The 23,902-nt window shown below is 37.2% G+C and overlaps 1 protein-coding gene across 2 annotated transcripts in view; it reads right to left on the reverse strand.

Annotated features, from left to right (window-relative positions):
* Window positions 1-251: 251 nt before the first annotated feature.
* The window catches only part of LOC142351497 (uncharacterized), a 35,911-nt gene continuing 12,260 nt past the window's right edge, over window positions 252-23,902 (reverse strand). For both annotated transcript variants that reach the window (XM_075403545.1, XM_075403544.1), the window contains exons 4-10: window positions 21,047-21,380; window positions 20,015-20,625; window positions 19,531-19,664; window positions 12,096-12,252; window positions 7,925-8,102; window positions 1,749-1,918; window positions 252-1,419 (exon numbers count right to left, since the gene is read on the reverse strand). In XM_075403545.1, coding sequence (XP_075259660.1) covers window positions 379-1,419; window positions 1,749-1,918; window positions 7,925-8,102; window positions 12,096-12,252; window positions 19,531-19,664; window positions 20,015-20,625; window positions 21,047-21,380 — 2,625 coding nt within the window. In that variant the 3' untranslated portion in view covers window positions 252-378. The remainder of the gene's footprint in view (window positions 1,420-1,748; window positions 1,919-7,924; window positions 8,103-12,095; window positions 12,253-19,530; window positions 19,665-20,014; window positions 20,626-21,046; window positions 21,381-23,902) is intronic.

Raw genomic sequence — 23,902 nt, forward strand, 5'->3', positions numbered from 1 at the left:
GGTTACGATATAATACTATTAGAACGTAAGGAATACAAATACAGCCAAATTTGTGCCATTTTTCAATTGTGACTTTCAAGTGTAAGCTGCAGCCAATTGAGTTCAGGTGCTTAAAAAAGTTAGCCATTTAGATCACTCTTAGTTCGTTTGTAAAAGACGCAAATCTCAGTCCAAAATTTTTTAAAAAAGAACAAAAGTTGCGATAACTCAAAGGAACACCGTATTTATTTGTGATTTCGTTCGAGAGCAATTTATGACTTTGATATATAATTATTCTTATCGACAATCTATCATACAAATCAGCGTATAATTTTTGGTTGTGTATGCACTGAAAGGTTTTATCTCCCATGCAAATTTTTCTGTTAATTTCTTTGAGTTTTACTTTTCAGCGGACTTTTTCGAATCGGATACTTTAGACTCCGAAGGGTCGCGAGACCCTGAGAGGTCGGTTGAACCACCAGGACCTCCACCAAGAGACGCACCATTTGATGCACCTTTAGATCCAGAGAGAAAAGTTCCTGCAGCTGCCGAGCCCCCAGGTGCTGCAGAACCACTTTTAGACCCAGCAAGGTAAGTTCCGGCAGTCGCAGAACCCCCAGGTGCTGCTGAACCACTTTTAGAACCAGCGAGGTAGGTTCCAGCAGTCCCAGAACCCCCAGGTGCTGCAGAACCACTTTTAGATCCAGCGAGGTAAGTTCCAGCAGTCGCAGAACCCCCAGGTGCTGCTGAACCACTTTTAGAACCAGCGAGGTAGGTTCCAGCAGTCCCAGAACCCCCAGGTGCTGCAGAACCACTTTTAGATCCTGCGAGATAGGTTCCAGCAGTCGCAGAACCCCCAGGTGCTGCAGAACCACTTTTAGAACCAGTGAGGTAGGTTCCAGCAGTCCCAGAACCCCCAGGTGCTGCAGAACCACTTTTAGATCCAGCGAGGTAGGTTCCAGCAGTCCCAGAACCCCCAGGTGCCGCAGATCCACTTTTAGCTCCAGAGAGGAAGGTCCCAGCAGCTGCAGATCCTCCAGCGGCTGCTGAACCGCCTTTGGAACCTGCAAGATCGCTTTCGGCTGTTGCTGATCCACCAGGTGCAGCAGAACCACCACGGGATCCCGATAAAAAGGTTGAACCTCCCCCAGATCCAGAAGGTTTAGCCGGACCATCACGTGATTCAGAGAGAAAATTTGATCCTCCAGCAGCCGCTGAACCGCCCGCAGACACTCCACGTGAACCCGAAACCCCCTTCGATCCGGAGATTTTTGAAGCCCCTTGTACTGTACTGCCGACAGGTTCTTCTTTTTCACCACCAGTTTGTTCCCGGATGCTCACGAAGGTTGGTCTCTTCTCAGGGTTCAAGTGGAAGCACTCTGGCATGATTTGAGACCAGGGAGTCTTGCTATCTGGTGGCGTAGAAAGCCGTTCGCCATCCTAAAAATAGCTACCGTTCTATGACAGATACTCGGGGTCGGGGATTTGTCGAAAACTATTGTAACAATTGCGGTGAATACCGTTGAAATTTATCATCCCAATGCATCCGCATCTTTTAACAACTAATGTGGTAACTTTTTGTTTGCAAGATTTGCAGTTTTAAGCGTAATTTGCAGTTTCAGGTTTCAGGGTTTGCAGTTTCAGGGTTTGGGGATCTAAAATACGGACCATATCTTTTTTACAAATTCGACCAGCCTTGACAAAATTCCTCTATATCACGTCACAATGGCCATCTTTTGTCAAGGATTTATTACATAGACTGGGTGTACCTGAAAGACTGCAACGAATATGTCATTGGGTCTGATGTTGTCGTAGGGTTCCTTTCCATACGAGAAGACTTCCCAAATAACCACTCCAAACGACCAAATGTCGCTCTTGCTAGTGTAGATCTGTTGTGCGTACACTTCGGGAGCTGTCCATTTCACAGGATGTCGAATACCTGGAAACGCATAATTGCAACCTGAGTTTTTTTTTCAAAAGATCTACGCTAAAATCAAAATAAAATTGCACAAGATCTAAACTAATTTCATCGCAAATTTATGTAAGATTTACGCCAATTTCAACGCAACATTATGTAAGATCAACGCTAAATTCAACGCAAACTTTTGTACGATCTACGCTTAAGAGCGCAAAAATATGATAAGTGTACGCTCAAGCGTAGATCGCGTAGATCGCTCAAGCGAATATTCAACGCATTCATCGCCAATATTTTAAAATTTTGCGTTTTGTAGCGTTGACATCTCGTCTCTGGTAGTGGGCATAAAACGTTTGCGCCTCCTAATGTTGTTATAGTCTCAGATTGTTTAATTTTGATCTCTGCCTAAGAAAATACCTGTGACTTTTGCAATCCCATCCAGGGTGAGGTCCCAGACCGAAGCCGGATATGTCCAGACCAAAATCAACGCATGAAGGGGGTGCCGTGCGTTCAAAAGTACATGGTCTGAAATCACGAATGAACGCACGAAAATCTGGACATGAACACATGAAAGTTTGGACGTGAATGCACGAAAGTGTGGACTTGAAAGTCAAGTAAAAAACCCAAAGCAGAAGTTACTCATTGCAATTATTTTGAATAGCATAAATTTTTCAGAGTACTGGCGTTTCTTAATACAAAATGAATACCAAGAATCGGTTACATAACGATTATCTACAATCGTAGATTAAGTTTGTTTCATTTCTGGAAGAACGCATTAATAATAATGTAGTAAAGTTGTACTGAGCGAACTCTAAACTTTGCTCAAATGAGATCTCATTAAAAATATCATGTAATATGTCAGATATCATAGCAGGACTGATTGTAGAAAAGTGACAGGCGTTAAATCGACATAAACGTAACTTTTTAAAAAAAATCTCTCGATTCTCTATTCTAGCAAAGGGATTCAAGAGTTTTCATGTGAATTTTTCTGATAAAGAGTACCTGAATTTCCGTTTAAATGTCCATGAGATTTTGGGGTTAAAATTGCAAAAATTTGCGTGTATAAGTATCCATACGGATTGCAGCCGAAGAAATTAGTGTTATTGTGGTTCTAACTGAATGATCACTTATATTGCAAACTTGTCGCAAAAACCAGTTCAGCTGCAAAGTGTTCTCTTTGATCATTCAATCGCTGATCATTCAGTCTCATTTGTTATACATATCAAATCTGACCATTCTCAGGAAAAGTTCTTCAACTTTGTACTTTTTTATGTGTGTCCCTTGATTTCACTTGGGGATGGTTTGATAAAGCTGGACAGCTATCAATGTTATTATTTTTATTTCCAAATTGAAAAGAGAAACTTTTTGTTCCGACCCAACTTGTGGGGGGAGGAACTATATACTCAAATGGGTTTTTTTGTTCAGACAATTTTGGCCGATCGATATATTCATCGAAGAGAAATGTGAGTGGTATCATTAAAAAGCTCGTCCAATGTAGAATTCGAAATTCAAGATTTTTTTGAATTTCCTTTTGTGCGAGGAGTTATCGAGGTTTAAAATTTTGTGTGAACACAGGGCATTTGGCATTTTTAGCCTAATTTTTGTTCAAATTATTTAGCATTACGTTTCACGCTAAAAAAACAACATTGCATTCTAATAGACGAAATGCAACAAAAATGCTAGTTCTGGTCTCATGGGTAAGTTTACTATAAAAAAAACCCAAACTCTATTAGAGAGCTGTTTTTTAGCAAACTTTTTGCATTTTTTGTTTTTTAAAGTCACTTATAGACTATTCATTTTTCATGCTAAGATTTCGTTAATGACGAACTTCATTAACAGTCGCATGAACCTCATTGGACAAAAAATCAGTTTTCTAGGAATTGCTCATGTTTGTTTTGGCTTCTACTCTAAGTTTTCATAATATTGTTTGAAATTTTGAATTTCTTTTTGAAATTTTGCAATTTTTTTGTAGTCCTATGGCATGAACTCTATATCTTAAATTTCAATAAGCTTGTTAACGAGCATTCATTGATCTTATCTAGTGCTTGGAGTAGACAGCTAATGGCTGTTAAGATTGAAAGAAGAAAAATATTTTTTCGATTTTTTTATTAACCGATCTCAAACTTATTTTTTAGTCTACTTTACGCACAAGTGAAGGCCAATGGTCACACATGATAATCTGAGTAAAAACTTCTTATTCTTTTCGTTTCAAAACTGTTTGCCTAAAACTGAATGTGAAAATTTGAGTTCTGTCTGTTTTCGTTGTTTTTATTTGGTACTCGTTTTCACTTGTGTCCAATTTTGTCCAATTCGTCAATTTTGTCCAATTGGTTCCTCATGCAGTAACAAGGTAATTTGTCTTTTTTTTGAAAAATTTTGGTTCTGACTTCTATAGGACTTCCAAACAAATTTTTGTTTTTTTTTGCTACTTTCATTTTTTCCCTGTCGCCTTTGAGCGTAGTCTCAGCAAAAAGAGAGGTCGCGTTCTCTGTCAAACGAATTAGAATGCAGTATTCTTTTCTGTTGTCTCTATTAAATGCCTTTTGGCGTTCTGTTTTGCTGCCTTCTCTGATCATAACATTAATGGCAAAATCATGACATTTCTCATATCGTTCTAATGGCGTTAAGAGTAGATTTTTGATTCCTTTTCCTTTTTTCGTAAATAGATTAGGATTCTATAGCCGTTTATATTGTTTTCTTGAAAATTGAATAGATTTTTTTTTATTTCTGATTGTATTGGTTCCTTTTGTAGTCGGATTGCATTATGGATAATGACAGGTCTAAATGATTTCATTTTAAGTAATAAAAGAAGCTGTTGAATGACACTGCAGCTGATAGCTAATGGCTTCCATGATTTTGAAGTAATTTTTTTCATTCAGCATTAAAGTTTTATCAATTTTGCCATTCTCGTTTTTGTCTGATTGTTAAATTTGCTCAGGTAGACCGGTCCTATATGTTGTCTTCGAAACGGAACGTTAATTGGTTTTGATTTTTTTAATTTGCTGTTGTTTAGATTTTGTTAGTGAGAGTTTTTCAAAAAAAATTACAGAGATTGAGTTTTCGTTGTACGTAATTCTTGTTGTCGTTTTCTTTTTAAATTTTTGTTGTTTGTTTTTTCGCCTATTCTTCTTAATGACAGGTATCATCGGCCCTCTGTTAAGTTTTTTTTAAATTTATATTGGGTCTTTTATTCTCATTTGGAATACAATTGAATGAAAAACGAAGTTGAGTGGGGTCGGAAAATTATGTGCCAACGCAATTTATAGAGCCTCCTTACTTGTTAATCACGAGAAGGTAGTGAGATTTTGATTATGATCTCCACTATACTAATGAGTTACACCTTGGCGAAAAACATTTAGAGTTTTGGTTTTTCATTTTTTTCAAAGTAGCTTCTTTCGTAACTTTTTATAGCTTCTAACTTTTTATACCTTTAGATGCAATAATTGGTTTTCGCTCGTTACTTTGGTCTGAAAACCATTGCCTAATTTTTTATTCTGGTCTACTAATTTGTTATACGAATGGATGAAATAAAACAATTTTTGTTTGCTTCTCACTAATGCCTGTTTGCAAAAAATAAGCTGGTGTTTTTGCTATATAAAGAAGAATAATGTTAATGGCATCTATAATGCAAACACGCCAAAAAGGTCAGGTAAACTTAATTGCAAAAACACCTGAACTTACCTGAACAGTTCAGTAAGTTTCCTCTCAACTGAACTACACCTGAAACCACCTGACAATTACCGAATATTTTCTTAAGAAATTCAAGTATCACTCCCTGAACTTTTAACTGAAATTAGCTGAAATTTAGCTGAAAAATATACATGAACGGTTTAGGTAATTTGTACAGTTCAGTCAATTCTACCCAAACTTGACCTGAATTTTCAGGCAAAGATCTGCGTGAACAGAAATCTAGCGCTGTATTTTATGCAAGAAAAAGATTTTGTGATTAAAAACATAAGAAAGAAAGATTAATTAGATTCAAAGAGATTCAGTTTAAAATTAATGTTTCCTGTTGCTCAGATATCAAAAGTTTAATGCTTCTTCAAACTGTTATTTTGAAACTTCTTTACTGTGAGCTCCTCTGAAACTATGATTAGGTCAAAAACAGTTTGTTTGAGTCAGAAAAACAGTAGGGCTGAAGAATGGGAAAATCTTATACTAAACTTAACCATAATTTTGCAAAACTTAAAAAACGGTTGGAAAGGATTCATAAATATTCTGTTGTGATCCTAATTTTGAGGTCCATTCGGGTCCACCACTTCGGAAACACTTACTTATACATAACAAACGAGCTTTATTTCGATGGACAAGCTTTTGAAGAAAAGCTTATATGGGATAAAAAATCAGCTCCAATTAAAACAAATAGGACGCTGAGTCTAACACGCTTCAAAAAACGCGAGCTGAACGAAGGGCCAGAGAAAACAGCAGGGCCGAAAAGTGGGAAAATCTATATTAAACTTGAACGTATAATTGGGAAAAGTAAAAAAAGGGCCGGCCATTGTTTGATAAAGTTGTTGCGGTTTCCCCTAGAATTTGTAATTTTATTTGGTCTTATTTTAGTTTTTTGATGAAAGTTTGTTGTTCTTATTTTTCTGAATGCTGAATGCAACATAAATTTTTTCAGGTAACTACACCTTTCAGGTAAAAATTTACACGAACTTCATTTCAGGTGTGGTTCATGTGCCTTTGCGCCCGAATTTCACTTGAACTTCCAATAACCTGAACCAGGTTCAGGTCAATTTTCCTGAATTTTATTAATATGCGTCATAAAAGCATGGCCAAACCCAGGTTTCAAGTTTAGACTTCGACTTGTCATAAGACTTTATAATTGTTTTTTGACTATAAATACTCAGACCAGCCCTTCGTTAATGTCGAGGGAAAGTCTTTTTATGGGTCAAGCTAAGTCTTTTCATAGCCAAGTAAAGTCGAGCAAGGTCTTTTTATGGGTTACGCCAGGGTCTGGTCATAAGCCAAATAAACTGAAGCACGGTCTTTTCTTGGCTCGAGCCAGCATCTGTTCACAAGCCAAATAAAGTCAAGCACAGTATTTTCATTGGTCGCGCCAGGATCTGTTCATAGGCCAACTTAAGTTCATAACGGTCTTTTTATGAGTCGAGCAAGAAAATCTTTTATGAATCATGCTGGTCATTTATGAGTCAATAACTCCCCGTCCTTATGAACCCTTCGCGCATCAGTCTTATTTGTATAGGGTCTTTTTTTGGCGGTCAGATCAGGCGCGCTTCTTATGAACCTCAGTAATGCACCGACTCTAGATGTCAAAGAAGCTGAAAAGGCTCATGCAAAAGCTAAGTCAATTTTTCGGCTTCAAAAAACCACTTTAGATCTGGTCGCCCTTTTTCTCGAGCTTATGAATCGAGAAACTTGCGAGATTTTTGCAGTGAATAGAAAATCTGGCAAGAATCTTGCAAGTAACTTGATACTCGTATGCAATTACTTTCAAGATTTCTTCCAAGATTCTTGCAAGTATTCCTATATCTCGGTCACTAGGGTAGCTAAAGTCTTTTTTGCTACATTGGGTCGAGCTAAATTCCAGTTTTAATTTTGGATCGATCTAAAGTCTTGTAAAAAAATTTTTGTCCAGCTAAAATCTTTTGTGAAAAATCTGAGTCCGACTAAAAGTCCAGCGTGTCTTAAAGTCGAGGTAAAGTCTTTTCATAGCTCAAATAAGCCGGGCTTTTTATTTTCACAAGTCTGTACCTAGACCTGGGTATAATAATTACATTGTGTTTTTTTGTCACGAAACGGCTCCGTGGGCTTTTATATGAAATATTATAGCCCCGGTTAATGTATATTTTTGGTAAGTCGGGGCGATGAGCTAATGATATATGACAATTATGTTGTAAAAGTGTGTGTGTGTGTGTGTGTGTGTGTGTGTGGTGTGGTGTGGTGTGGTGTGGTGTGGTGTGTGTGTGTGTGTGTGTGTGTGTGTGTGTGTGTGTGTGTGTGTGTGTGTGTGTGTGTGTGTGTGAGGGGGGGTCTAGGTCTCATGTTTCAAAACTGATACCGTACTTTTTTGTATGTCCTCCTTGGTACCCCATCCGTAATCCGACAGCTTGCACTTGTCATCTTCTGCTATCAACAGACTTCTACACCTAAGATTGCGATGGATGATGCCCTCTGTCTCCAACTGGGCCATCCCACTTCCCGCTTGGGTCAGCCAAGTGGCCAGTTTGTCAGGAGGTGGGTGCTGGTGACAAAAATGACGCGCTGCTTTTTTAGGTTCAAATTGATTTCGTGAACGATAAATTTCCGATTTTAGCTTATACATATGCATATTTATACCCAAATGCAAAACATACATCGGTTGCGGTAAAAAAAGCCCACGGAAAAAACCCCATTTCATTTTAGATAGGAACCCTCACTTAAATGGACCCTCAATTAAATAAACCCTCACTTTACTATTAAAGAGCTGCGCATTTAGCGCGTTTGGCCATGCCTCAGCGGCCCGCGGGACTTGATATGAAACTATCACAACCAAACAAATTATTACGACCGAAATTCTATTTTAAAATGGGGTTTTATTTCCGTGGGATTTTTTTCCTGTGTAAAGTTAAGTTGGTTTTTTGCGTGGGGGTTTATTTCCTAGACCCACATTATGGTACGATCTATATCATTAAGAGTATTACAGGCCAAAATATTAATATGATACTTACCTTTCTGTAAATTTTTAAAAATTTCTAATAAATTTTTCTAGCAGTGTACAGGCTCCTTATAAAGATCAGCATATTCCAAGTCTCACAAGATGTTAGATATATTGATGAATTATGTAATGTCTTGCACAAATTCTTGCAAGATTCTTGCAAAATTAAGATTCCTTTGATCACTATGGCTTGAATTTAGCCTCAGTTTTGAAAATTGTGTTCAGTGCTCAGTTTTTTCTGGCTGTATGAGTTTTGCCCAATTTGTCAAAATTTCCACTCTGTTCTTTTTACTGGGTTTGCTTGAGCACATGTTTGGTTCTGTTAGTTTTATATATCGCGTATCACATGGCTTTGCGGGTACTGTACTTTTGGCTGTTACATTATGAATTATTGTTCCGACCCTCTTGAGGGGGGAGGAACTATATACTCAAATGGGTTTTTTTTTGTTCCGTGAATTTTCGCCGATCGATATATTCATCGTAGAGAGTTGAGACTGGTATCATTAGAAAGCTCGTCCAGCGTAGAATATGGAATTAAAAAGATTTTTTTAATTTTCGTTTTCTACAGGGAGTTATCGAGGTTTAAACTTCTGAGAAAAGTGGAGTGAATTCACGTTGTTTTTATTCACATATTCCGGAATTTTTGCCTAAATTTTCGTCAGTTTTGCTAAAATTTGCTATAAATTTTAAGAATAGTGTCGTTTATTTTATTTTTGAAGATGAACAAGCATTGTTGATTGTTTTAATTTAATTTTTCTGGTCAAAAAATCTGGATAAACATTTCAAAATTTAGCCTTTTTCATCAAAAACAGCACGAAATAAGCTACTTTAGTCCACTTTGATTAAATTTGCCGACAGTACACCCCAAAAAACACTCATACAATCTTTGTAGACTCAGGGGGGGCTATTTCTACTTCAGAGTCCTCTGAGAGTGCTCTGTAGTTAAAAATTTGCCTTTTTTGCTAACTTTACTCGTTGATTATCAAAAATGCAGAATTTATTTTGAGTTTTCAACTAACAAATTATCTATATCTACAACATTCGAAAAATCAATTGTTCCTAACGGACAGTAAGCATTAGCAGGGATAGTTTCGGACCATTCTTGGACTGTTACAATCCAAAAAAAATCGGGTTGTTTTCAGTCGGTCTTTTTTTTAAAAAAAAAGACCTTTTTTTAATAATAAAGAACAGAACATATCAAATCAAAGCTCAGGAGTGATAGGTCCAACCAATTTGCTTACTAAGCAGCTCAAAGCTAATGCATTTAGTTTTTTACTTGAAAGTTTATGGTCGTTTCTTTTTTTAAAAGTAATTGACTTTTCAATAAAAAAATAATGGCTTAATTAACTTTTCCTCTATTTTTTTCTTAATTTGTTCAACTTCCAGCTTAGTTTCAGCAAAAGAAGAATGCTTCTTCTTTCTACTGATTTAACATTTTTTCTCGGTTGCAGTTTTAAGCCTGAAGTTACTGTTTTCTGGCTTTGATACTACAAGATTTCAGACTTTTATTTGTTTTGATATTTGCCAGTTTTTCACGTTTTCCAATTTTGTCACATTATCACATTATCACAGTTCTCATGTCACATTATTTGCGTTTAGAATAAAGCACATATTAAAGTTGTGAAAGATATCTATCATCGTTTTAACGGCCTCGACGCCTCTTTCTTGAAGAAATCAATTGAATTTTTTAAATTTTGTCTAACTGTCATTTAAACTTTGTCATTTCGGTCGTATGAAATTTCCTGTATAGTGATAGCTTTCATTGGCTTTTCATGGCAAAATAGAAGAACAGATATTCTGATATTAGTAGAAAGCTGATGGCTTTCATGACTTTGAAAACAATCGTTTTCCAAAATTAAAAAAAAAACTTTTCAATTTCGCAATTTTGTTCTTTTTATGTTTCTTTTTGTTACCTAATCTCGTTAGTGAATTACAGGTCAAATATGACATTATGGGTGTCAAGGGAATAAAAGGGATTGGTGTCCCAAAATCTTTTTTTAAAGAATTTGTTATGACCTTACTGGCTTCGACACCGGTTTTTCACAAAAAAAAGTAAATTAATTTGATTTTTGTCACATTTGACGTTCTTTTTGTAGATGCAAGAAATATTCTGGATAATTGCAGGTCTTGAGGGCTTCTTTTTCATGAACAAACGACCCTATTCAAATAGTTCTTTTTGTAATTAATGCCTTTCATGACATTGAATGTAATTTTGTTTCGCAAAAAAAAATTAAAAGTATTACTTTAGCACTTCGCTTTTTTGTCTACTTGTTACTTAGTCCTACTAAAGAATGGCCACGTAATACATTATAGCTATTTGAAGAAGGCGCATTTGAACATATTTTGAGGGCCAAAATATGGCTTGACGGTTTTGACAGCGTTTTCTGGCAAGTTTCAATTGAAATTTTGTTTGTTTTTTTGTTGTTCTTTTTAGCCGCTTTAAAAAATGAATAAGGACAGGTCCTAATGCCCTTCTATAGAAACAGTGGTAATCGTAAATTTGTGGTAATATTAATTGATTCATAATGGTATTTATTACTTTGTAGATAACTATTTCAAAAAATAAGTTAACTTTTTTACTTTACTTTTTTTGTTCTTTTTTGTATAATTGTTACCAAACCTTTTTATGGACTGGTCGCATATGTTTTCTGGTGATTTATAAGTTATTTTTGTTAAGTTTTAGGTTTCTCTGACGGTATGTTGACTTTTTTATTAAATTTAGTTTTTAAGAGGGACATAAATTTTTTGATGTAATTAATGTTTGTTGTTGTTGTTGTTGTTTGATTTTGCTGTTCATCTTGACTCGCTTTTTTAATATTGGCATATTACAGCAATCTAATGCATCAATTTTTACTCCACTGAGTTATTTGCTTTGGAGGCTATCTTATCATTCATACAGAATTTTTTGAAAAAGACTTGGACTTTTTTGGGATTCGCATAAAAAATTTTCTGGGTTTTTCTATCTGTTCCTCATTTGGTAGACAATTATGCCAAAATTGTGGATGGGCGGGGTCGGAACCTTATGTGCCATCGCACATTACCGAGCCGCCTTGTCTGACTTGATTATCAATACGTTTAAAAGTGTCTCTGATGGCTTAACTTAAAGAGAAATTGTATCTTATCCGTTTGTGTCTAACCCTCCCTCCGATTACGCATAATTAATATACATTAAGCTGTTCCTTCTCAGTCTTAATTATTATATAGTTTTGCAAAATTATAACAAAATTAATTTAAATCGAACTCAAGAATGTTTGCAGTAAGGCATAATATTTCACTTTTAATGGAAAAATGGAGCAGAATAAATTTTATATTTTACTAACCGACTGGTATAAAGTTCTTGAATTAAAGTATTTTTTTAAATTTGCAGAATTAAAATTGAGCAGCTTTTCCCTGAATGTTTCCTGCATGAAACGATAGAAAACTCCAATATTGAACACTTTAACATATCTTGTAAGATAACATTTTGAAAGACAATTTCAAGATCTTACAAAGCTAGCCTTCCGGTCTGGACTTAGAGGACGATATTTTTGAAAAGGACACCTGTGTTTTGAGTATCTCTAGGAGACTTCCCTTGGAACAGAACTCCATGATGACCCAGATGGTCTCATCTTGCATGTATCCAAAGTATTTTACAACACACGAGTGCTCCACTCCTGCTAGCTTCCCACCCTCCTTTTCAACCGCATTCTCTGCCGACCTGGGAAAATTTAGCAAATAATCTTTTTGGTAGAAATTCAAAAGCATTGCAGGTCATTTTGTCCGTCCAACTTGCTTTGTTCCGATGATTCTGAAATTTTTCTATGTTCTAAGGTGATACGGTACGCACTACTTGTCACTTAAGAAATGATCGTGGTCAACCGATATCGGGTATGAAACGATTGTGTCAACTTTAATTGTCGGGGTGTCATACTAGAGTTTATCACAAGCAAGAGTTTCATTGACTTAGAGCAAGGTGCCAGGCCAAACCGAAACGGGGAAGACGGAGCCTGATCAGAAATACTTTGCCCAATTTGTTACTTTTAAGTTCGTTAAATCTCTACAAATTTAACAGTATTCATGTTCCTGGTATTGATTTCAAGCAAAGCTGCCTTCTTCAGATATAACCAGCTAACGTCGGTTCAATCGCCCTCAATTAACTCTTGACAGGCTGGCTTCGCCAGCTTGGGTTTAGGAAAAGCTAGAATTGTGGGGTTTGGAGAGGTGGTGAGCGGAGTAAGGATCTCAGAAGGAGGTCGACTGTTATAAGTTAGTGATAAAAATGAGAGGGGGGTGATGGTTGCTTAACAACAGAAAAAATATTAAAAGATTATTTGCTTATATGGCACGCGTACTTGAGATTGCAAATAACATACATATGCGGTACAGTTAATTGTCATTCTTTGATGCCAATTCGGCCTGAGACGGTCTAATCAAATTGGATTCCCATTTTAAGTCTATGGCGTCTTATAAACTTTTGTTTCCAATTAACTTACATAATATCACCGCGTTTCACCGCAAAATTAAGTACAAAACTTGCGGTGAAAAAAAAACTTTTCACCGCTTATCTTACATATTTTTCCGTTTTTTCCTCGACCCGAGCAGGCTGCACAACAAAAAACATTTACAACAATGAATCCGAGTGCTGTCGGACGAATTGCTTTTAACAACTCAGGGATTGCATTTGATTTTAGCTGTATTACACACAAGGATTTAAGCCTTGAAAGACAAACATTGCACGGTAACAGAGCGGTAAAACAAGGGAAGAGTTTGCGGTCGAATATTGCCTTTAAATCATAAAAATCCTCCCCCTTGTGCACTAAGAACTATTTAAAGCGCTAGCAGAGTTGCTCAGAGACCTAATGCGATTAGATATTATTAGATTATCTTGTTTTTCAGACGACAGCCCAGGCTGAGGTCCCAGACGGAAGCAAGTATGTCCAGACGGTAACAGACGGAATGCGCCTCTGTCCAAACTTTCCTGTGTTCGCCAGATTTTTGCGTGCCCCTGTCCAGAATTTCGTGCGTTCACCAGATTTTCATGCGTTCACGTCCAGAATTGCGTGCGTTCAACAGAACTTCGTGCGTTCAAGTCCTGACTATCGCGCGTTCACCAGATTTTCGTGCGTTCATGATCAGACTTTCGTGCATTTAACAGACATTTATGCGTTCACGTTCAGACTTTTTGCGTTCGCCAAAAATTTATGCATTTGTGTCCAGACTTTCGTGCGTTCCCCAGATTTTCTTCACCAGGTTCGCCAAATTTTTGTGCCAGATTTTCGTGTGTTTATGTCCGGACTTTTTTGCGTTGAATGTTTGTCCCTCCAGTTTTTGTCCCTTCAGATTAAGCTATTTGAAGTTATTCAAGTAATGGAAAGATTGTTCGTGAATGTTCTTCCCTAAAAGTCAAAAATTTCATACAAATGTTTTGCGTTTTCAAAACACAGCCGTAGAATACCGGCAACTACTGAAAGACCCGTGTCGAATTTTTACTCCAACAGAATTGTAAGATTAGGGGGGCTAATTGTTGGAATTGTTATCCAATTCCTCTAAAAATCTTTTTGGGGCGGTAGAGGAAGGGGGGCGTAATGAGGGGGGGGGGAGGGGTGCAGGTAAAATGGTGCAAGAGCAGGCTGATAATTTTGGGGGATAATGATGTAAGAGTAGGGGGTAATGGGGGTTAAACGATACAAGAGTAGGGGGTAAGGGGTTAAAACGATACAAGAGTAGGAGGAACTGGGGTGGGGGTTAAAACGAATCCCGCTTTCTCCCCATCCCCCAAATCCTACATCGTTTTATCCCCCTAAATTTACACCCTAATTTTTTAAAATCTTTTTTGGGGTAGAAACTAAAATTTCGCCACTTTACCCCCATTGCCCCCCCTAATCTTACGTCGTTTTGTCCCCCATAGACAATTAGCACCGTACTCTTAAATCAGGGGGTAATTAGAGGGTAATTTTGACAAGGGGACCGATGCAAAATGAACCATCAACTGATTTTCTCCCAATCATTAGTTTCAAAAAAAATGGAAACCAAGAACCATAATTTAAAAGCCTAGCAAAACATTAAAAGTTTTTTTTTTAAAAAAAAGAGTTATTAGTTTTGAGGTGTGAAGTCCGTAGGGACGAGAGACGAGAGGGGTAGTTGGGGAGAGAGGTAAGAGAGGTATGAGTAGGGAGCCAGAGTAGTTGTCGGAGGGATTAGGTACGTGTTTGTGCTAGTGAGTGATAATTAAGTTGGGGATACGTAAGGAGGGGTAGGTATGTGGCTGGGGATAATTAGGTTTTTGGTAGGGGGGTTGGTAGGTGGGGTGAAAAGCTAGTTGATGAGAGTGAGGTACTTAGGGTGAAGATTGATCAGCGAGGGGTTCTGTCGTTTTTATCAAATCTGCTCAAAAAGAATTTTTGGCTTTGAATGTTTCCAGCGGTTCTAGTAACGTACTGTATATCAACACAATTGTTATAAGAGGCATTAAACACACTGAGAGAGGGTGAACCCAATACATCCAAAAATTGTAGCTATGCCATAATCGGTTCAAAGCGTCGTGCTTTATACCGTTATTCTTACCTAGAAATAAAAAATAAACAGAAATAACAATAACTGAAACTTAATTTTTGATTAGAAAGATAGAAAGTGCTCTCAAAAAGGCATACAACCGTTAAAAATAAAGTGGCAGAATGAGTGGAGGAGTTGACCTAGTGGAAGGTTACCCAGTGTATGACAGGTTGTCGGCTGCACGGAGGGAGAGGGAGAAAGGGGCAGAATTATCTTGTAAATTTGAGGCGTATTTAGTAGTCGTGTAGATAGACTAGAGTATTAGGTAGGCGGTGTGTGTGTGTGCGTGTGTGGGGGGGGGGGGTGGTTGGTGGGGTGTCCAGTTTTTTCACCCCTATGAATTTACACGCTAATTTTATATCTTTTTTGGGGTAGAAACTAAAACTTCGCCACTTTACCCCCATTGCCCCCCTAATCTTACGTCGTTTTGTCCCCCATAGACAAATACCACCGTACTCCTAAATCAGGGGGTAATTAGAGTGTAATTTTGACAAGGGGACAGATGCAAAATGAACCATCAAATGATTTTCTCGCAATCATTAGTATCAAAAAAATTGAAACCAAGAACCATAATTTAAAAGCCTAGCAAAACTTTAAAAGTTTTCTTTAAAAAAAAACAGAGTTAATAGTTTTCAGGTGTGAAGTCCGTAGGGACGAGAGCCGAGAGGGGTAGTTGGGGAGAGAGGTAACAGAGGTATGAGTAGGGAGCCAGAGTAGTTGTCGGAGGGATTAGGTACGTGCTTGGGCTAGTGAGTGATAATTTAGTTGGGGATACGTAAGGAGGGTTAGGTAGGTGGCTGGGAATAATTAGGTTTTTGGTAGGGGGGGTTGGTAGGTGGGGTGAAAAGCTAGTTAATGAGTGTGAGGTACTTAGGGTGAAGATTGATCAGCGAGGGGTTCTGTCGTTTTTATCAAATCTGCTCAAAATGAATTTTTGGCTTTGAATGTTTCCAGCGGTTCTAGTAACGTACTGTATATCAACACAATTGTTATAAGAGGCATTAAACACACTGAGAGAGGGTGAACCCAATACATCCAAAAATTGTAGCCATGCCATAAACGGTTCAAATCGTCGTGCTTTATACCGACATTCTTACCTAGAAATAAAAAATAAACAGAAATAATAATAACTGAAACTTAATTTTTCATTAGAAAGATAGAAAGTGCACTTAAAAAGGCATACAGCCATTAAAAAAATCAGGTGGCAGGTTGAGTGGAGGAGTTGAACTTGTGGAAGGTGACCCGGTGTATGACAGGTTGGCGGGTGCACGGAGGGAGAGGGAGAAAGGGGCAGAATTATCTTGTTAATGTGAGGCGTATTTAGAGGTCGAGTAGATAGACTAGAGTAGTAGGTAGGCGGTGTGTGTGTGTGGGGGGAAGAGGGTGGTTGGTAGGGTGTCCAGTTTTTTCACCCGTATGAATTTAACCCCCTATACTTTAAATCAGATTTTTTAATCCCTCTATCAAGTAAGCATTAATTATTTATTCCCTATGTTGTTTCACCCCATTTTTTAGTTTCCTATAATTGAGGATTATTGGGCCTCAAATATGTTTAGTCTATTTAGTAGAGATTAGAATTGGGGTGAAATGATTGAGGTGTGAATATACTTTTCCCACCTCGAACATTTCTACCAATTTTAATCTCTAAATTCATGGATCATAATTGTCAGGTTCATAGAGCTAACGACTCAATAGTTTAAAGCAAAGTTATAAATATTAGCAAAATAGTTATCTCATCTATTCCCTGATGTGGCGACTAAAGCAATTAGAAAGTAAATGGAAATCAACATTTCCTGTTTCATTGGATTTTGAAATCAGCATGATAACTGCCGATTTTGAATTTACAATTTATTCCAAAAACAGAAAAATATTGTCTGAAGAAGGCCACAAGTTTTAAGTTAAAAAGAATTAATAAGTTCGCCACTGCCTAGAATAGCTCGAAATATCAAAGCTATAATTACCGCGATTCCCCAATCACACAAGAGTGCCAACTTATTCTTGTAAACGGTGAGCACAAGTATAAGGCTTCTATTGGAAAGTCGGCCACACCAAAAAATACAAAAGATATAAAAGCCCTCAGCAAAAACTTAACTCCCGCATCAGCCGTAGAATCCGCAATTTTACTAGTAACTGACAGTCTCTCGATCTAGAATGCGTTGCCGTCAAATTTAAAATTAAAACACACATCGAAGCGTTTGGGAAAAAATATGCAAACAGTATCAATTCCTGAACCGTCGGACTGGTATTTTGACATATCTAGAACTTTTCAAGAGTTTTTGCGGTATGACAGTGGAAAACATGACCACAAGCGTATTTTAATCTTTGAAGATCCGTAATTGACATCGGCTCTCGAAGGTTCGAAATTTTGGCTTCTGGATGGAACTTTTAAGTTATGGCCCAAAAATTTCTCTCGAATTTATACCCTTCATGTATATTTTCTCGGTATTGCTTGTGCTGGTTTGTTTTGCTCCTCCCTCTAAACAAAACGGAAAAACGTACAGCCGATTACTTGATGCCTTAAAAACCTTCGCACCAGATTTTAAGCCCGAACAGTTTCTCTTAGACTTTGAGGTAGCCCCAATTAATGCCTACTAAAAACGCCAACCAGTTTCATTGCTATCGGGCTGCTACTTCCATTTAAACCAAAATTTTGTCAGGTAAATTTGAGAACTTTGACTAAAAAAGCTCATGAAGCAGCCCTGTCACTTAAATTGATCCCTGCTCTAACCTTCGAAAAAAATTGGTTAAACCGAAATTTTTTGAATTCATTATCGAGGAATTATCCAATTTGGCAGATAAACAGCATTTAGATAGCTTGGTTATTGAGAAAAAGGACGAACCATGTTTATCTTTCCCATCAAATAATATCAGGTGTCCACAGTTGAGTCGTCGTCCCAAATTCCCCTAACAGTTCTGGAATCAAATAGACGCAGCCAATGAGGGAATTGCCAGTGCAACTAATGCTGTTGAGGGCTGGCATTATGGAATACAAGCCCTGTTCAGCGTGTCCCACCCAAAATTTGGAAACCTTTGACTAACTTGCAAAAAGACGCTGCGGTGAAAAATTTTTTAATGCATCATTCGGGTGAAAATATCCAAAAAGAAGAAGCATAAGAGCTTGAAAGGAAACGTGCAGAATTTGATGGAGATCTACAGGGATTAAACTGATATTCACTTTTTTAGGGCAATGCCAGTTTGACTTAGTTGTGTATTTAAATTAAAATTGTGTGCGTGTGGTTTGCGTTAATTTTAATTTGAATTCCATCGTAATAATTTTGAGTTGGCCACCTCCTTGAGTCCTCGCGGAGTTACGTCGAAGCCTTATGCCGTGACTCATTAGGGAATTTGATCCCGGGCGTTAACTCTATAAACAAAGATAGGTAACACAGTTTTGCAACATTTAGATATGAAACTTGCACAGCATAGCTGCTAGCAAAAATATCAACCTGAATTGCATTGAAAATTCTGTAAAACGCGCGGTTAAATTTAGCTTTGGAAAGCTAATTTATGTCTGCTCAGAAAGTAGGTTTTAAAAATTAGTCTACAATTTTTCATTTGAAAATTACCGGTCTCATCATTACTCTTCAATTTGAAACGAACGCAAGCTGTTCAATGCCGCACTATTGAAGGTCAGCAGTTTTGTGTTGTTTAGGTCCTTTGAACTTTAGGGTTGCTAATTGCTCTATGGACCCCTAAATAGATTTTAAAAATTTCGGTGATAAAACCGATTTTGATGTGAATAAATTTCGGGGTGAAATGACTGCGGGGTGATTATTTACGGGGTTAAATTATAGGGGTTTAAATAGATAGGGGTGAAATAATAAGTAGAACCGGATGGTAGGTAGGTGGAGGAGGGTAATTTAAGAAGGGTAGTGTTAAACTTTTGGATTCAATTATAAATAATTTGTAAATCATTGGATTAATTTATAAACTATTTGCAAACTTTGAGATTAGTTTAGAAACCAGTTTTAAAATTTGTGTTAATTTACAAATTCCTACAAAAATTACTTCCCGCAAAAAGCGAAAAAATTCTACGCTGTACTAAGCTGAAAAAAATTGACTTGTTGAGAGTAAACTAAATTAGAAAAACTGAACGCAGATAATTGCAACGATTTTGTACTAATATAAGGAGATGATATAGAATCACAAGTCCTCACAATGATGTTTTAATTTTGAATTGTACAAGCTAGAGACTGCCAGCTAATGAAAAATAGAAACACACTGAGTATCTAAATGTTGAAATGTTAGTGTTCAACGTGCGAAAACAGAAGATAGCTTTCAAAAAGAATTAGGTCTAAGTTCAATTCTTGAACAGACTTGCTTCATCTGAATCAAAACTTTTATAAGACCAATATTCCTCTTCGAGTTGTAAAAACACACTTTTTACGATAATGGCCTCAATATTTACCAATTAAAAACATTTGAACTTGAGTTAATGGTTGACCTGTTTTTTAGTATCTTGACAGCTGCATCCTTGTCCTTGTACTTTCCCTTGTACACCACCCCGAAGTGTCCTTTTCCTATTTCTTCTTCAGTCGTGAAATCTTTCCTCTCTATTGCTGCGTGTAAACCACCGCCCTGTAATTATCGTTAGTAACAATTGCAAACATCACCAGAGCCTTTCCCCTTAAAGTTATCGGAGGTTCACTGATTTTAGTTTCTCAATTTATTAGTTTTTTCAATAGGAGTTTTAAATTGCGGACTACAAACAAATGTTGAGTATCTTGAATGCTTATATGCGTTAATTTTAAAGACAAAATTGTTTTAAAAAGTTTACCTCAACGCTTAGTAAGGTCCAAAATAAAACAGTTTTCATAACTTTTTAGCGAAAAATATCATTTTACAAAAAAGCTGCACCCTTTATTCAGAATGGTGATACAACGAGTTCGCATTTGTTCTTCGGGCCATGAAGTCAAGTTGCAAAATACCTTAGCGACTTTGGTGTTGTTGGATTTGTACCAGAGACCCAGTTTGTGAGCCAGACCCGATTGCTGATTCATGTAGAAGTCAATCAACTGCCTCACACTTGTAAATCTCTTATCCTCACACACGTACACCATTCCCGTCTCTTCTTTCGCAATCCGGTAGTGGGCAAATTTTTGGGCACCCGACTGCCGGTCGGAAAACCCGAGCGACAACGTAACTTCGCCCTCGTAGATTCCGTTTTCACGAATTAGGAATTTTCCATCGGTGTAGGGATTGGTCCGGATCAATTCCTCTGCTTTTTGTCTCGTCATTGTACCGAAGTAGACCTGCATGGAATCCTGAGCCGACGAAGGTGCCCGTTCAAAATGGCTGACTGGGATTAACCCTCGTCGACCACTCGTGTTTCGGGCCATCGCCCATTTCGGGTCCTCGGTGTAGTGCAAGACATTGACTTTATCCCCGATTTGGAATGTTAGCTCATGACGACAATGCTCCTTGTAGTCCTCGGCGGCGGTTGCCTGTCCGTTGGGTCCGGTTATGATGTTTGCACCCCGGACTATTTCGTCTTTGTTTCTGGTACGGATTGGAGCCAAAGAGTCTTTGCCATCTTCGCCTGAAAAGAGGAATTTTCTCCTGGGGGTATGTGAACCCCTGGTCAAAACTTTTAGCCGTAAACAAGCAAGAGCGGCGCTAAGATGGGAAGATACTTTAAGAAAATGCAGCTCAGAAAACTCTTGAAACAATTGTTGGGTTGCAATTGGGTGGCTCTTAATTGCGTGCAATTCTCCAGTGTCCTCCCATTTCAACCGCATTATCGTCATTTCACCCTCACCCCATCCCCCCTCCTCCCCCGGGACAAATTACTCCATCAGTCTGAAATTAAAATTGGAGGACATTCAACTCTAGGCTGCCCAGATTTTGAGAATGAACGCAATAATGCTGTGAAGGCCATTTTTTAGCTCCTTCTCCACCCGATAACAATGTTGTTTATTCTGAATCTTCCCAATGAGTTTTGCAAATTGTTCAGTTCCAACCTGCCATTGAACCCCCAGGAGCTGCTGATGCCTTCCCAGCTCCGGGACCAGTTAATCCACCCACTCCCACTCCACCCGCAAAGGATGATCCACCAGGTGCCGCGCTTCCACTGCCACCTGGGACACCACTCTTAGATGCTCCAATTTCTTGAGATGTACTCCCACCAGTGAGGGATCCGCCCGGCCCTGACCCGGAGCCCCCTCCCGCTGCTTCTGAGACTTTTGAACCACCCCCCGTTAGGGATTCAGGGCCCTGAGTCGACTTCCGTTTGGATGCCATGGCCCCTCCCCCAAACGCACGAGTTCCACTTTTAGAAGCACCCATTGTATCTTCCTAAAAACGTCAGAACGAAAGTTCTTGAACCTTTTAAATTGTTATCTGACTTACTTTTTTGGAAGTCTTTTAAAGTTCTGAGTGATGTCTAACCGTATCTACCGTTGCTTCATGCTAACACTCTTCCCTGTATAACTTTTATATAAGCGTCTGTAAATGCTGGAAAAATCAGACATTTGAGAGAATGAGAGTGCGTTGACTAGATCTTCTAAAGCTTAGAAGATCCTCTGATCAAGAAACTCGTTTGAATCGAGAAAAACGCCGATGACCTCATTTGTTTCCCCATACGGCGGAATATGGTTTGTTTGCATTGGAACTTTCGGCAAAAACTTCTTACTGATCAAATTTGAATGTTTGCTCTCGGCTAAAGCATATAATTCTGAGTAGCTATACAAAGATACATATTAATCCGTTATTATATTATTAATATTAATTGAATTTATTATATTCAAAGGACATAAAAAAGTTTTTGAAAATGTATAAGAAACAGGAAAACAGTAAAAATAAAACTAGGAAAGCTGGAAACCTGCATATTATTGGATTTGTAAGTTGGCATTTTTGGTAATTATACAAATTCATATATAAAAAGATACACCTATGGAAGTTTTTAGAACTGTAAAACGTAAGGAGTGGGATCAAATTTTTATTTGTTCAATTGATAAACTGACTTTTATTTTCATTATAACAAAAAGTTATAACATATCAAGTAAAAAAAAGTATTCTCATCATTTAGTTTTCTTTCACACTGTAACTTATAGTGTTTTTGTCCATTTCACCTATCTGTCTTTCACCTTCGCTTTCACTTTTGCCTATTTCACCTAAACAGAGCTTAGAAATACTTCATGTAAAACTTAAAGTTTTTGGCAGATTTGAGAGGTATTTTACTCTATAATTAGTGAGAGTGGTCAGAAATGACATTTTGAAAATGACATTCGGAAATTTCAATGCCAGTTTGAAAAATTGTGATAACCTACTTGGATCAATCAAATACATAATGTATGATTTGTATCCTAACGGATCATTTCTTAGTAACATTTTTCGAAAGACAGTTGTAAAATCTGAATCATTTTTCGAAAGACAATTGTAAAATCTCAATCATTGTAAATTTTCTCTTATTGCTCTCAAATTTAAAAAAAAATGGGAAAACTTTTATCCTGGCCCCACGTTCTTTTGTTCAGATAGATTACGACTTTTTTGAGGACATTCCAGGTTAGCATGTGTCGTATCAATCTAGAGCTCTCTTCGTCTGAAGTTTCACTAAACAGAGAAATTTTTCTTCTCTGGAACATTTTTTGAATACATTCTATTCATAATTTTAGGTAATTTAGCCTAAATATTGATCAAATTATACAAAATTTTTGGTAAAAATTCATTCAGATACGATAACTAATGATTTTTTAAGAAGGTATCTCTGGACAACAAGTAATTTTTTATCGTTTCGTCAACGTCTCTGAATAGTAAAGAAATACACAAGCATGCGTTTTTTGAGGAAAAGAAGTTGCTTCGCATTTTAGCCGAGGTTGGGACAATTTTATTAACTTTTAACCCGCTCCTCGCATGTGTTAACCAAATATTTTTTCCAACGTTGAATATATTTTCAATATCTGCTGAGGTTTTCATAAACAGGGAGAATATTTTTTGCTATCTGTCAATTAAAGGTCGATTGTTAAGCATTTGTTGAAAATTCAAAAAAAACCATAAAAATATTTTATATCGATTCCTCTAAACTACGCGAAAAATAAAAATTAAGTGAGAGCATGCTTGTGCATTTGACTGATTAGCAATCAACATTGACTCAATTTACGTTTTGCACATTTTTGAACTACACAAGGTTTTGAATAAGAATTCAGATACTTTTTAGAGAATTGTTACAATTGATCACATTTTAAGCCCTTAACGACTTATTTTTCATATCTCTGTCTTTAATTGAAACAGCAATGAACTTAATTTGTTAGGAGAACTTCATTTACTTGTTGAGCTATTGATGAGTTCAAATTTTCTTCAAAACATCGTGTTTTGGGTGACCTCTCTTTTAAAGAACTCATAGAGAACATAATTTAACAACTTTGATATCAATTGGAAGATCAGTTTGCGGGGCACATCAAGTAACCAAACGTAAAATTCCACTGAGGCAGTACATGTCACAAAAAATAGTCTTCATGATGCGGACGGCTTTTTCTGAGATCGAAGAGCAATCTATTTTTCGAGTTTTAAATGACTTGCAGTGCTTTAAATGTTATTTCCTTTTCAATATTCAACTTCTTCACGACTGTTATCAAAAAGCAACAAATGGTTTCCATTAGTGCGTACGTCAACTTTTTGAATCGTTTTTCAGGCATCTGATAAATTTTCGATTTAGGAAATAAATGTTTTGAAAAAATGTAGACGTTTTTGGCTCCAGTTCTCATATTCAGAGTATTTTGTATTTTTAGTGGCTTGCCTGATTACGCTTCAAGACGACAATTCGCTTCAAAAAATAAAAACTATTACCTTGTTAAATTGCCTCAGATAGCTTTTTCATG

This window comes from Convolutriloba macropyga, chromosome 13 (genome assembly GCF_964194025.1).
Source record: "Convolutriloba macropyga chromosome 13, txConMacr16.3, whole genome shotgun sequence".
Classification (NCBI taxonomy): domain Eukaryota; kingdom Metazoa; phylum Xenacoelomorpha; order Acoela; family Convolutidae; genus Convolutriloba; species Convolutriloba macropyga.